Source organism: Myxocyprinus asiaticus, chromosome 20 (genome assembly GCF_019703515.2).
Source record: "Myxocyprinus asiaticus isolate MX2 ecotype Aquarium Trade chromosome 20, UBuf_Myxa_2, whole genome shotgun sequence".
Classification (NCBI taxonomy): domain Eukaryota; kingdom Metazoa; phylum Chordata; class Actinopteri; order Cypriniformes; family Catostomidae; genus Myxocyprinus; species Myxocyprinus asiaticus.
Window position 1 is genome coordinate 1,419,902 of NC_059363.1, and position 16,250 is coordinate 1,436,151.

Here is a 16,250-nt window from a genome sequence, read left to right on the forward strand (position 1 = left end):
TTGGGGTCTCTCTGACCCTAAACTGAACATGAGGATTTCAAGTAAAGGGGTTATATCTAAAAACATATTGTGCAACCAAAATCTCAATAATAACCAGAGAAATTAAGATTTGTTGCATAACATTTGGTGCAGTACTTTTAACTATAAACAAGTCAGAAAAACACTAGGGACTCTTATTTTGAAATGACAGAGTCTTGGCTCCTTTATAATGCTCAATATGTATGTATTTAACAAATGCAGCTTTTTAAAGCCTATATTTTCACCAGATGAAGAGTTTTGTATGAATATATTTCACCAGATCAGATTTATTTATAAGGAAATTAAATAAATAAATAAATAAAAGAGGAAGAAATGTAAATCAAATATCGGCAACTATCGGGATTTTTTCCGATAACCGATAGATCCAAAAAGCGACTGGTCTACCTCTAATTGTGTCTCTTTTAAATCCATTTGCAGCAGAATCAGAATGCTCATGTAAGCATTTGTTTTAGAGAAGGTCTGGTCATAGTTGTGTTTATGGTGAAATGAAACTGAAATTATAAATGTGAGCAATCAGGAGTTTCTGTCCCACTGATTTCTTCAAACCTTCTGATGCCTGCATGATATGAACAAATACCAATGCACTGAGTGAGGTATGTAAAATGATGAGACATGCAATATACCAGAGCAACATTTTATAACAAAACATTCCTGTGCGCTGAGATCTGACTGCTTTCATTTCCTCTCTCTGTAAACTGTGTAGATAAGTGTTTGTTGTTACTATGGACATAATAAAGGGTGAAATATAGAGGTATATTTTTTACTTAAATTTTACAATTTATAGATTGTGCTGGAGTCTAACTTAATTTTATGAACTAAACATTCTTTAAAATCTCTGGATCAGACTCACCACAGATATCTATCAAGCTATCTGTTGATGTTGATGTTAAATTGTTTGTCAGGTGTGTAACGTAGTTTATGTGCAGCATTTTTAAAACTGACTTTTTGGTGCCCGAACCTTTGAGTTTGAACTCAAGGAATGCCAGAAACTGGGATTTGGAAGATCAAACTATTGCTACTCTATATTAAGGGTGGGTATCCCAAGGTAACTGGCAATACGATATTATATTGATATTTATGTCCGAGACTATATTATATTGATATTTACGTCCGATACAATATTATATTGATATTTATGTCCAATATGATATTATATTGATATTTATGTCCAATATTATATTACACGATAATTGGGTCCAAGACTATATTATATCGATATTTAGGTCCGATGCGATATTATATAGATATTTAGGTCTGATATTATATTATATCGATATTTGGGTCCGAGACATTATATAAATATTTCGGTCCAAGACTATATTATATCGATATTTAGGTCCAATACGATATTATATCGATATTAAAGTCCGATACGATATTATATAGATATTTAGGTCCAATACGATATTATATAGATATTAGGTCCGATACGATATTATATAGATATTTAGGTCCGATATTATATTATATCGATAATTGGGTCCGAGACTATATTATATCGATATTTAGGTCCGATATGATATTATATCGATATTTAGGTCCGAGACTAAATTATATCGATATTTAGGTCCGATACGATATTATATCGATATTTAGGTCAGAGACTATATTATATCGATATTTAGGTCAGATATTATATCGATATTTTGGTCCGATACAATATTATATCGATATTTAGGTCCAAGACTATATTATATCAATATTGAGGTCAGATATTAGATTATATCGATATTTTGGTCCGATATGATATTATATCGATATTTAGGTCCAAGACTATATTATATCGATATTTAGGTCCGATACGATATTATATAGATATTTAGGTCCAATACGATATTATATCGATATTTAGGTCCGATATGATATTATATCGATATTTAAGTCCAAGACTACATTATATCAATATTTAGGTCAGATATTATATTATATTGATATTTAGGTCCAAGACTATATTATATCGATATTTACGTCCGATACAATATTATATAGATATTTATGTCCAATGTGATATTATATTGATATTTATGTCCAATATTATATTACACGATAATTGGGTCCGAGACTATATTATATCGATATTTAGGTCTGATGCGATATTATATAGATATTTAGGTCTGATATTATAATATATCGATATTTGGGTCCGAGACATTATATAAATATTTCGGTCCAAGACTATATTATATCGATATTTAGGTCCAATACGATATTATATCGATATTAAGGTCCGATACGATATTATATAGATATTTAGGTCTGATACGATATTATACCAACATTTAGGTCCGATACGATATTTTATCAACATTTAGGTCCAATAAGATATTATATCGATATTTAGGTCCGATATGATATTTGATCAACATTTAGGTCCAATAAGATATTATATCGATATTAGGTCCGATACGATATTATATAGATATTTAGGTCCGATATTATATTATATCGATAATTGGGTCCGAGACTATATTATATCGATATTTAGGTCTGATATAATATTATATCGATATTTAGGTCCGAGACTAAATTATATCGATATTTAGGTCCGATATGATATTATATCGATATTTAGGTCAGAGACTATATTATATCGATATTTAGGTCAGATATTATATTATATCGATATTTTGGTCTGATACAATATTATATCGATATTTAGGTCCAAGACTATATTATATCGATATTGAGGTCAGATATTAGATTATATAGATATTTTGGTCCGATATGATATTATATCGATATTTAGGTCCAAGACTATATTATATCGATATTTAGGTCCGATACGATATTATATAGATATTTAGGTCCGATACTATATTATATCGACATAAGGTACGATACGATATTTTATCGACATTTAGATCCGATATTATATTATATCAATGATTGGATCCGAGACTATATTATATCGATATTTAGGTCAGATACGATATTATATCGATATTTAGGTCTGATACGATATAATATCGATTATTTAGGTCCGATACGATATTATATCAATATTTAGGTCCGATACGATATTATATCAATATTTAGGTCCGATATGATATAATATCGATATTTAGGTCTGATACGATACTATATAGATATTTAGGTCCGATACGATATTATATCAATATTTAGGTCCAGTACGATATAATATCGATATTAAGGTCCGATACGATATTATTGCGATTCTTTATTTTTGGTGTATTACGATTCAAAACTACAATATGTTGCGATATTTCACTCATTGTTTTGCATTTGTCTTCTTCGGACATAAGAGAACTGTTTCCAAATCACCAAATGCATTGTTAAATAATATAAAAGTGCCAGTTTACAAAACAAGACCAGTTTATTTCCTAATATATATGTATAATGCAAAGCCATAATCATATAAGATTATAATGGCTCCCTATTTCTGCGGTTAGGTAAATGTAGCTAGTCTTTCTAAATAATAAATTATAGTATTTATGAGTACAATAGTAGCCTAAACACTTTAAAACGTTATTTATTACAACACAATTTCAATACACAAAAGTATAATTGATTTCACCTAAAAGCTTGGCCTATTTTATATGATACTAACATTTTTGTTAAAACACTTCAGTTAATGTTACTAATTTTTAGTAAGGGAGGGTGATGATGTGTACAGCATGGTAACGGCACCTTCTAAGGGACTGTTGTTCAATTCCTAGATCGATTTGGCAAAGACAATTTTTATTTTTTCTCATGACCACAATATTAATGTGGAAAAATGTAAATAACAGTGTCGATATTTGCTGTGCAAACATCACGAGTTAAAATATCATGTCTACATATCTGTTTTTTCCCACCTCTACTGTGTGTTGAATAGCATCACATTTTGCATATCTAATTTGAGCATTAGACGTGTTACAGCAGCATTAAATACAGAAATGAGAAGTGAATGAGGAACTAATGAGAACTATTTGAGAATGTTCCTTTTGTGTGTCTACTGTTGGGGAACAAACACAGAAGACTCAAACACCTGCTGTCATCATGCCTGTGTAAGTTTACACCAATTTATCATCTTATTGTTTGCTTTTATGTTGGGTAATAACAAGAATAAACAACGTTCTATGCGTAGTTTCAAACTACAATTGATTTCTCTGCTCTTGAGGAACATCATGTTGTTCTCCCTTTAGATCTTCACGATTAGAAGAGAATCAGCCGCTGTCTTCTCCGTATGAGAGCTTGCATGATAACTATGTGTCCAATAAGAGAGTAAGTTTTGACTGTATATGAAATATAGCTCATCTTTTTTTCTTTCAAGTATTGATGATTATTTCTCATCTTCTTTTTAGAGTTCAAAGTGGCCCATTGCTGCTCTGTTGGCAACTGGATGTTTGATTGTTTTAGGAGTTTTACTGGCCATCGCCGTAATAGAGAGATTAAAGAATGAAGATGAAATTAATGCAGCTCTGAATTCACATCCAACTGTGGCATGCTATGATCAAACGGCCTCTGATGAACAGAGCAGGTGAGAAACTTCTGTTTGCACATTTCACTTCCCACAATAATTCTAAATCAGTTTTGACATTTAAAGTGCTGCTGATCTCCGGCCGGCTCTCTTTTACCAAAACGATTCAAAGTGTCAGACTCTGTTTCATTGTAACGTTGCTGTCTACATGGATACATTAGACTTCAGATTAGATTCAGTTTCATTTTCTGGACAATAAAACCAATTCATTCACAGTTCAGTCACTTACTCATGAATTCCCCTATATAGTAAAATCCCTTTTCTAATCTGATATGGGCACATTGAATTGTGGTCCTCTAAGTTTTCAAATGTACTTTCCATAGATTCCTTAGATATGCTTTATTGAACTCAAATAATGTTGAAAATACACTTAATTTTAGGAATGTTGTACATTTTAAATATTCAAACTCTTAATTGTTGCTTCAAATTGACCCAAACTCAGATCTGGTCTGCACTTTTATGTCTAATAGTATCATTCTGGTTGAGAGTATTCCTCGCTGTATGGACTTTGGGAGCAACGTCACCTTTGGGAAAAATCTGTATGAAGCCTGGACAGATCTTCTGTCTTTGGCCACCAAACAGATCGATGTTGCATCTTTCTACTGGACTCTTACAGGTGAAGATATAAACGTCAACTCATCCACGGATAGACCTGTGAGTTTGTGGTTCTGTTAAATTAAGCTTTTGCAATTATTCCTTGGATATATTGCATTTGAAAATATTGATGTTTCTGAACCTAAAGTCAAATAATTTCTTGTGTTTTTGTGTCACAGGGCAGAGATATATTAGAACGGTTTAAAGCGTTACCATCTAGAAATATATCAGTGCGAGTGGTAACCAGCATCCCTACTTTATCTCCCAATTCAACAGATTTAAAAACCTTGAAGGAAAATGGTGAGGAATTACACATCCCCCCCGCACCACCACCAATATAATATTGAGTTATAATGAATTTCTTTGACATTTTTGGCCTTAAATATTTGTAATCTCCTCTGACCAAGAGGAAAAGAAGGGAATTTATTTTCTGAAATGGAAAAGTTTTGCGTTCTCTCACAAATTGTTTTCTCGCAATTATTTTGGGTTCCCCAAAATGGCTTTATCCATCCCTTACAAAAATTAGGGCTGGGTATCACCCGCCACCTCATGATATGATACATATTGCGATACACATGTCACGATTCGATATATCGCGATACATCACGATATCATGGTTCGATTTCGCTTTTAATTTCAATTAATTTGGGTAGAATTCAGTTATAATGTCCATTTTGCTTACAGACAGTATGAAATAAATTCTCTTTCAGCTAATGCTGTTATACATTATACAGGGGACCTTCTAACTTGTTAAATTACAGACTTATACATTTTACAAATTTTTTTTTATCATTAGTTTTTCATCATTTTGGCTTTTTTTTTTATGCAGTCCATGCATTACATAAATAAATTGAAATTGCATATATTTATATACAGTATATTGTTGCATGCTTGTTGTTTATATGCCTAATTTGTACTATTTACAAGTATTTACTTAGATATTTAGAACAAGTGCTAACATATAAAGACCTGTGGCAGGGACTTTGACAGTAGTGTTTGTTTGGTCGAATGGCTTCTTTACAGCATCCGTGCTATGTGTGATTAGAATTAAATGTTTATTTTGTTGTCTTTGATAAATAACTGACTGTAGAGAACAGAAAGGATATTAAAAGAGACATTATTAAACAGCAAATGGTTTGCTTGGATCTAGTCTTTGGACTCATTACACAGAAAGAGTCACAGCTTTTACTCTCAGCACACAATGAAAAGATCTCAGTGCTGAACTTCTTCGCCACTACACCACTCAAACTCTGGTGGATAATCGCAGACATTTCTAGTAGCAAATGGGAAGTATTTATGCACATCTGATTGTTGGGGATTGCAGATAGAAAGAAAGAGCAATCTTGGCATTTTAAGATCTGCATTGGGATCGTAAAAATGAAGCTTAAGTAGAAAATCGATATTTTTGCCTGGCCCTAGATCCAAACGGGCGAGAGAGGTCTAGCATGTCCGTGAGAGAAACCGTGAATCAGGATCAGTTTCAGTCTCATTTGTGCCTCATAGAAGCGTCTCTGACTGCACTGAAAATATCACGATATATCACAATACATGGATCTAAGTATCGATACAATATCGTGAGTTAAAGTATCGTGCTATATCGGTATTTGATTGTATCAAAACAGCCCTAATGAAAATTATGTTTTTACTACAGTAACTAGTTGAACTATGTGGTTTGTAGTAAAACCATAGTAGCCACAAAATTTAACATGGTTTTACTACTGGGGGCCTGGGTAGCTCAGTGGTAAAATACGCTGACTATCACCCCTGGAGTTCACTAGTTCGCTAGTTCGAATCCCAGGTCGTGCTGAGTGGCTCCAGCCAGGTCTCCTAAGCAACCAAATTGGCCTGGTTGCTAGGGAGCATAGAGTCACATGGGGTAACCTCCTTGTGGTCGCTATAATGTGGTTTGTTCTCAGTGGGGCGCGTGGTGAGTTGAGCATGGTTGCTGCAGTGGATGGCGTGAAGCCTTCACACATGCTACGTCTCTGTGGCAACGCACTCAACAAGCCACGTGATAAGATGCACAGGTTGGCAGTCTCAGACGTGGAGGCAACTGAGATTCATCCTCCGCCACCCGGATTGAGACAAGTCACTACGCCACCACGAGGACTTAGAGCACATTGGGAATTGGGCATTCCAAATTGGGAGAAAAAGGGGAAAAAATAAAATAAAAAAACATGGTTTTACTACTACAAGATTTTACATCGGTTCTATTGGACCCCCTCTAGATTGTATAGGCTTGGTCTTAAAGACACACCCATCTGCTGGCGATGCCAGTCAGAGGATGGAGACATAACCCATGTCTTTTGGGGGTGTGTTGAGATCCAGGAGTTTTGGTTGAAGGTTCAGAGTCTGGTGTGTGATGTATTGGGCACTCGGGAATTATTTTGCCCCAGACTCTGTATTTTGGGCGATGGGGCGGTCATCGACATTGAAAACAGACACATAAAGAGTTGGGTCTTAACCAGTGTCATGATTGCCAGACAGATAATTTTAAGGGGATGGAGGTCAGCTGGAGCACCCTCCTTTCAGGAGTGGTGCTCAGAGATTGGAAGTTTGGCGGCATTTGAGGAGGGGTGGTTTAGTAGAATGGGGAAGTACAACAGGTTTGTGGAGAAATGGGGTGGGTATATATAATTTATGGATTATTTTTATTATATTTTTTATTTGTTTATTTATTTATTTTTTATTTTATTTATTTATTTTGTGTGTGTGTGTGTGATTTGCGACCACCAGGATGTTGTTGGGCCAGGGGGAGGTTGTGGAGGGGGAGGGGTAATAGTGGGGGTTAAGATTGATTTTGTGTATATATGTTTTGTTTTTCTGTGTTTATTTATGAGAATCAATAAAAATTGTTAATCTGAAAACATGGTTTTACTACAGTAACTATAGTTCAAATATGGTATTTGCAGTAAAACTGTTTTACTATTTACTATAATTTTACTATTTACATTTTTTAAATTTAATTTTACTATAAAAAACATATTTTAAACCATTATATTTGTAGTAAAACCACAGGAAAAATACAGGAAAACGAAAAATATGATGATAAAAAATCTGAATAATTCTGAAAAAAAAAAAACAACAAAAAAATAAATAAAAAATAAATGGTTACTACAAGTACTACAAAATAAGTGGTTCCCATGAATAATTTTAGGATTTACTCATTATGATTTCATTTAACATTTACGTAAACACTCCATCATATTGAGAAATATTTAACAAAATAAATACAAAAATTTACATTTTAAGTTGTATTAATTTAATTTGGTTAAAAATTACCCAATTTAATTTAATGACATTTTTGCTTTGAAATTTAAATGCAAAAATCTTAAATATTTTTTAAGAACACCTAAAAATGTGCCCTAAAGAAAATTAACCATGGTTTCACTATAGTAAAACTGCAGAAACCATGTTTATTTTTCATATACCACAAATTAACCAGGGTGTTGCTATAGTAACCATGGTTACTATAGTAACCATGTACACTCAAAAAATATTTTCGCCAATTTTTAAGATTTACGCTTTTCAATTTCATAACAAAATTCCTTAAAATTGAATTGTGTAATGTTTAAAAAAAATTATTAATAAAACTTAAAATCGTTTTTTTTTTAAATTTTATTAAAGATAACAATTTAATTTGATGAAATTTTGTTATGAAATTTAAATGTTTAAATCTTACAGTTATTAATTTGAGGGTATTTTTGGTGGAATGGTTGAATTTATCATATTTTTGGTTTTCCTGGATTATAACTATGGTTTAACTACGAATACCATGGTTAAAAAATGAATATATATATATATATATATATATATATATATATATATATATATATATATATATATATATATATATATATATATTTTTTTTTTTTTTTTATTCACTACAAATAGCCTAGCCAACTGTAGTTGAACTATAGTTACTGCTGTAAAACCATGGTAAATTGTGGAGTAACAAAACAAATACCATTGTTTAACTATGGTTACTGTAGTAAAACAATGGTTAATTTTTCATAAGGGATGGAAAAAAGTATTGTGAGCGAACGCAAAACAATGTCAGAAAATAAATGTCCTCTCTGTCCTCAAAGGGGCGCCGTACTGATTTCTGTGGGGCTGGGGGTCACGGGTGTTGAGGTCAAAAATATAATGGTCCTCTTTGGTCCTTTAATATAGTAAAGGCGCTGAATGCGATATTTTTCTGAATAAAGGCTTCAAATGCGATAAAGGCCCCAAATTGTATAATTTCTCATGACAATCTGGCCATATCTGATTATTGGGGGGGGGGGGGGCTCGTCCCCCTCAATGTATATTGTGGTTACGGCCCTGATCAATAATACAGACTTTTCTCCAAATTCCTAACGGTATATTTCCTAATACAGGAATACAGGTAAGAAGAGTGAACTTTGGGCATTTGACTAAAGGAATTCTTCACACAAAATTCTGGATTGTGGACAGAAAACACCTGTACATCGGCAGCGCAAACATGGACTGGCGTGCTTTAACACAGGTGAACATGACTGCAGACATTTGCCTCTTCTTATCAGACCCTGAATCATCACACGTCCTAATGTATACGTGTCTTTAAATGTCTTTAAATAAAGGTGAAAGAGCTGGGTGTGGTGATTTATAACTCCAGTAGTTTGGCTGCTGACCTGCAAAAGATCTTCCAGTCGTATTGGGTGATGGGTCGCTCCAACGCTTCAATCCCTGATCCATGGCCGTCCCACTATGACACGCGCATCAATAAAGAGCGCCCACTGCTGGTCAACCTCAGCGGTGCACCCAGTCAAGTTTACATTGCGGTGAATTCACTCACTACATACTGTATAATGGATCACAAACACAAATTGTTTAACCCTTTCAGGCAAGTACTCCTCGCTGCAGACTGTAGCGCGATGACGTAGTGGATCAAATCCCATGCATATTGGATTTTAGTGATGTAGTGTAGTTTTTTTTGTTTTGTTTTTTTTTATCCCCTTTTCTCCCAATTTGGAATGCCCAATTCCCACTACTTAGTAGGTCCTCGTGGTGGCGCGGTTACTCGCCTCAATCCGGGTGGTGGAGGACAAGTCTCAGTTGTCTCCGCGTCTGAGACCGTCAGTCCGCGCATCTTATCACGTGGCTTGTTGAGCGCGTTACCGTGGAGACGTAGCGCATGTGGAGTCTTCATGCTATTCTCCGCGGTATCCATGCTCAAATCACCACGCACCCCACCGAGAGTGAGAACCACATTATAGCAACCATGAGGAGGTTACCCCATGTGACTCTATCCTCCCTAGCAACCGGGCCAATTTGGTTGCTTAGGTGACCTGGCTGGAGTCACTCAGCACACCTTGGATTCGAACTCGCGACTCCAGGGGTGATAGTCAGCGTTAATACTCGCTGAGATACCCAGGCCCCCGTAGTGGATGTTTTAATGCGCATGCGTTTTCACATTTTAATGTTTTGTTTTATTACTGTAGCGTACTTAATGGTCATTAATACAGTATATATTCATATAACACACACACATTTATATATTAGGGCTGCACAATTAATTAAAATAAAATCGCGGTATGACATTGTGCGATTATTTATCCGCAAAGGGCTACGACGATTTAATTAAATTAACAGGTAAATCAAGCTGTTCGCTTCAAAGTCTTTGCACACTGCTCTGTCCTGTCTGTATTGAGTATAAGCGTTATTACAGTGTATTCAGAGCTCCACATCTCATGCTCAGAGTAAAAGATGCGCTCCATTTGGTTCCGTGTGCTGAGCGCATCATTTTTAAAGCACTCCAGATTCACTTTAATTTAACTTTTCTATACTTCCAGGTATGTTTGACCACTACATGTTAATATACAAATACAAATAATTCACCCCATGGCATTTATGTACAGCGGAGATGTTAAAATGAGGAGAACATTATAGTGAGGAGTATATCGCTTAATTTATATATTTGTTTTCTGCAGGTGAAGAGGAAAAACAAGGAAAAATTTACAAAATGGTTATGACCATTTTTTTTTCTTTTTCTCCCCAGTTTAGCATGCCCAATTCCCAATGCGCTCTAAGTCCTCATGGTGGCGTAGTGACTCGCCTCAATCCGGGTGGCGGAGGACGAATCTCAGTTGCCTCCGCATCTGAGACCATCAATCCGCGCATCTTATCATGTGGCTTGTTGAGCGCGTTACCGTGGAGACGTAGCGCGTGTGGAGGCTTCACACTATTCTCTGCGGCATCCACGCACAACTCACCACACGCCCCACTGAGAGCGAGAACCACATTATAGCGACCACGAGGAGGTTACCCCATGTGACTCTACCCTCCCTAGCAACCGGGCCAATTTGGTTGCTTAGGAGACCTGGCTGGAGTCACTCAGCACACCCTGGATTCAAACTCGTGACTCCAGGGGTGGTAGTCAGCGTCTTTACCACTGAGCTGCCCAGGACCCCTGGTTATGACCATTTTTAAAAAGCAAAGCTATATTAAATAAATGTCTCAGTTTTTGACTTTAATACTAAGTAATAATGTACTCAGTGTAACGCATAAAATCCAAAACATCCACTACGTCATCGCGCTGCAGTCTGTAGCGATAACCCTCTCCTTCCAGACACAGTGGTTACTGTGCGAAACCACCACTTTGTTTTTCATTTATAGTTTTGCATTAGAGTTTAAAGTAGGAATCTTTCTATTTTGTGAAAATATTTGATGTTGTTTAGCGTGAGAAAAAGAAGGTAGCACACAGGAAGTGATGTAATAGCTGTAGTTTCTCTGCAAATTTGGGTCCTCATAGTTGATGCTGGTGTTGCTCAAATTCTGCCTACCATTTCAATCTGGGCATTTTTTTTTTTTTTTACACAATCCTGTAAAAAATTATTATAAAATTATACAATACTAGTACTATATAATATTAGGTAAAAGTTGGTGGTTTTGCACAGTAACCACTATGCATTTATGCATAATAGACTGTCACATGGACAAATGCAAATACAGAAAACACAAAACCACATGGAAAAATGTTTTTAGAGAGCCATACCATCAGGTTCTTCAAGTAGTGAGAGAGAGAGTGCAGTGAGAATGATGTTGAGGAAGAGCTGAATAGTGACAGAATGCAGGGAGATGGAGGCAGTGATACTGAGAGTAGTGATGGATGTAACCGGTCCTGCTCGACCCGCTCCGAGCGGGATTCGAACCGGGCGCGCTAACAAGGAAGCTAAAGGCTACAGCCCCTAGCGTCAGTCACTAGTGCGCCTCTTGAGGCCAGGGGAGTGAGGTTTACACACCGCACAGCTATCACGTACCAGCTGGCTCCCGTTACATGGAGACCAGGGAAGTGATACTGTGAGTAGTGATGGAGATCAGAATACAGTTAAAGATCAAGAGAGTGAACATAGAGCTGGATTTGAAGGGTTGAAGCAAAACATACAGTATGGCAGTGAAATAAAGATGACCATTCTTATCCCTGAATGGCAATCAACATACTCATGGGTGTAAAAACAAAATCAGTTGTATCGAGACTACTGTTCCTCCCATGCAGAGATGCGAAACACATACATATCTTCTCTAATGTCATCTCTAGCCCTTTATTGCATGGTGGTTACTTGCTGAAACCACATAAAAAATTACCTTTGACACAAACCCTAAAAAATCTGACCCCACATTGGTTTTCCTTTGATAGTTTGTAACATGTTCATGACCAAAAAATAAATATATATATATATACAGTTTATGTGTGTGTTTAATAGAATTTCTGTGTCTGAGCCTGAAAGGGTTAATGTTTAATTTCCTAACAAATATTTCTAGAAGTAGAGGGAACATGTCCTCACACCCCAGGTTATATTGGATGCTACAGCCCTGGCTTTTTCACACTGCAAATGTGACTAATAAAATGCAAGGTTTTGCACACAGTTTTTCTTAATAAATTTTAACGGTATAAAATTAAGTAAAACCTACTTAACTCCATGAAATAATATTGATTAAAGTGAGTTAAAGTACTAGGATAACTTTTTCTTAGAAATATGCTGTACATGGTACTTAAACATAGTAATATGTACAGTAAATGAACATTTTATTTTTTTTATATATGTATTTATCATGAATGAATATTTTTGATTAGACATCCTCAGACTTCACAAAAATAAACAATAAAAATAGTGCAAATCAGCTTGCTCCCAGTGCATGCTGGGAACACCAGCTTCAAAAAGTTAAGTAAAATGTACTTAATTTATTTACCTATGACATATAGCGAATAAATATGACAAGGCTTTCTACTTTAGGATTGATACATGAGGACACATCGCAAAGATAACTAACAATCAGAAAGCTAGCGCATTCATTTTTACATGTTTGAATTGAGTACAAATGTAGAATTTACTTCGTTAATTTCAAGTTCACGCTTTAAGTCATTTTAATTATTGAAAATATAAATATTGACTATATCAAATCAAGAGATATCACATGTACATACACAAACGGAATTACACATGTTTATAACAATTTTCAGGGAAATGAAACCGAAATGTCAGATAAAATTTCATTTATTTATTTTTCTTTAATTTCACTTCTGTGGCTGATAATGACTATATGTAGTGCAGTCTCTGATTGGGATAAAAATGCCAATGCTGAAGTAAATATATACATCTTATAAGAAAAGAACAATAGATGCAATAAAAAGAAACAATAATAAGCAAATAAAAATGAAGTGCAAAGATGTAAACTTAATTATATTTTAAACGGTTAACATTGCTTAAAATATCAGTGGGTACTTCAGATAAATCGTTTAGATCAAAGGGGTTCAGCTGACAATAATGACATTAAATAATAGTATAAATTATTACGGCTTTCATTCTCTTAACTTCATTACACACTTGTCAACACTGCAAAAATGCAAATAAAAAGTAATTAATTTACCAGTATTTTAACAACATTTCTTTCTCGTTTTAAGCACGAATCTAACTAAATTTAGTGAGTGTCAAAACTTTTGACTTGTATTTAATTGTTTATGGATTTAACAATTTGTTCAATCAAATGTTCAGCTATGCGGTTTGATAATGATTTATTAAAGTAGCCTAATCCTAAACTTGATAAGAACTCAAATCTGAACATTTCCAGTACAGAAATGTGAGATATGGCAATAAATACAAAGCACATACAAAAAAGTGGCGTACTTGAACACATATGCAACATATAAGAAAATTGACATTTTGTAGTATTTTGAAATAGCATGCATTTTCCCAAATACTATATTGAAATATACAGTATGCTCAAATGAACTGTGATTTTATATATACTGTGTATATGTTCATATATGGCCATTTGGGAATTCACTCAATGCAGATCTTGAACTATAAGCTCAATTTATCAGTTGTTTTTGTTTTAAAGCTTTAGTTGTGTGTCTGTGAGTGAGATATCACATCTCTCCTCTTCCTCAGGCCTCTCCACCTGCGTTCTGTCCGGACTCTCGAACCCGAGACCTTGATGCCATTCTGTCAATCATCAGAGACGCACAGCAGTTCATTCATGTGGCCGTCATGGAGTTTTACCCCGCTTCAAAGTTCTTTCATCAGCACAGGTAAAATATTTTCTGCTTGAAGAACATTCAAATGCATTTCATTTACTTTCACGTCTGTAGACACATCAATGTTGTTGCTGTATATTTGGTGACACAGATACTGGCCGGTCATTGAAAATGCTCTGAAGCATTCGGCCTTTGAGAGAAACGTGTCCGTGCGTTTATTGGTCAGTTGTGGGCGAGACACAGACCCGTCTGTTTGGCCGTTCCTCAAGTCACTTGATACTCTTCACTCCCCGAGAGACAACATCAACATTGAAGTGGTGAGTCAGCGGCATTCAAATGCACTTCTCATCTCTAACAATGAGTTTTCTGAAGTTTCTCTTCCTGTTCATTGCACAGAAAGTGTATGTCATTCCAGTAGGAAACCAGTCACACATTCCCTATGCCAGATTCAACCACAACAAATATATGGTGACTGATAAAGTGGTGTATATAGGTGAGTTATGGACTGAAAATATATATGCATTTCACTGGTGAACTGAAAGTAATATTGAGCGTTTAACATCCCTATTTACAACCGTTTGTGTCCTCAGGGACGTCTAATTGGTCAGCTGACTACTTCAACACGACTGCTGGAGTGGCATTAGTGGTTTCCCAGGATGTTTTGCCTTCCGCATTGCCGGGTAACACATTGCACAGGCAGTTGAGTGCCGCGTTTGACAGAGACTGGAATTCACAATATGCGATTCCGCTAGATGAGCTCAACCAAAACCACGACTGTATCTTCCCCAAATCTACACCATAAACACTTTTAAAACAAAACAGTTCAAATTTCAGATGTAAAATCTTTGAAGGAAACTAGTGCCAAATACACTTCCCATCAAAAGTTCAGAAGCACTATGACATTTTTATGTTTGTGAAAGAAAATGGGTGCACTTTATAATAAGGTTCCATTTGTTAATATTAGTTAAAGCATCAGGTATCATAAACTAACAATAAACAATATAAATAAATTAATAAATATATATATATATATTGTTTACTGTAAAAAAAAAATAATAATAATATATATATATATATATATATAGTTTACTGTAAAAAAATAAAATAATATATATATATATTGTTTACTGTAAAAAAAAATATATATATATATATATATTGTTTACTGTAAAAAATAAAACAATTATATATATATATATATATATTGTTTACTGTAAAAAAATAAAATAATAATATATATATATATTGTTTACTGTAAAAAAAAATTATATATATATATATTGTTTACTGTAAAAAAATTAAAAAAAATGATATATATATATATTGTTTACTGTAAAAAAATAAAAAAAATGATATATATATATATATATATTGTTTACTGTAAAAAAATTAAAAAATTATATATATATATATATATATATATATATATATTGTTAACTAAAAAAATTTAAAAAAATTATATATATATATATATATATATATATATATATATATATATATATATATATATTGTTTACTGTAAAAAAAATACTTATTTTGTTACAGTACTTATTAATCTTTGTTAATGTTAGTTCATAATGCATTAACTAATGTTAACAAATACAACTTTTAAATGTAAAAATTTGTTTGTAGGCTAATATG

The 16,250-nt window shown here is 34.1% G+C and overlaps 1 protein-coding gene across 1 annotated transcript; it reads left to right on the forward strand.

Moving 5' to 3' along the window:
• Positions 1-616: 616 nt before the first annotated feature.
• LOC127410711 (5'-3' exonuclease PLD4-like) lies at positions 617-15,599 on the forward strand. The gene is made up of 12 exons (XM_051645904.1): positions 617-632; positions 4,015-4,046; positions 4,185-4,263; positions 4,344-4,519; positions 4,990-5,173; positions 5,293-5,413; positions 9,493-9,620; positions 9,715-9,915; positions 14,524-14,663; positions 14,761-14,926; positions 15,006-15,102; positions 15,200-15,599. The coding sequence occupies exons 2-12, from the start codon at positions 4,039-4,041 to the stop codon at positions 15,409-15,411; spliced, it is 1,512 nt and encodes a 503-aa protein (XP_051501864.1). The 5' UTR covers positions 617-632; positions 4,015-4,038; the 3' UTR covers positions 15,412-15,599.
• The last annotated feature ends 651 nt before the right edge of the window (positions 15,600-16,250 follow it).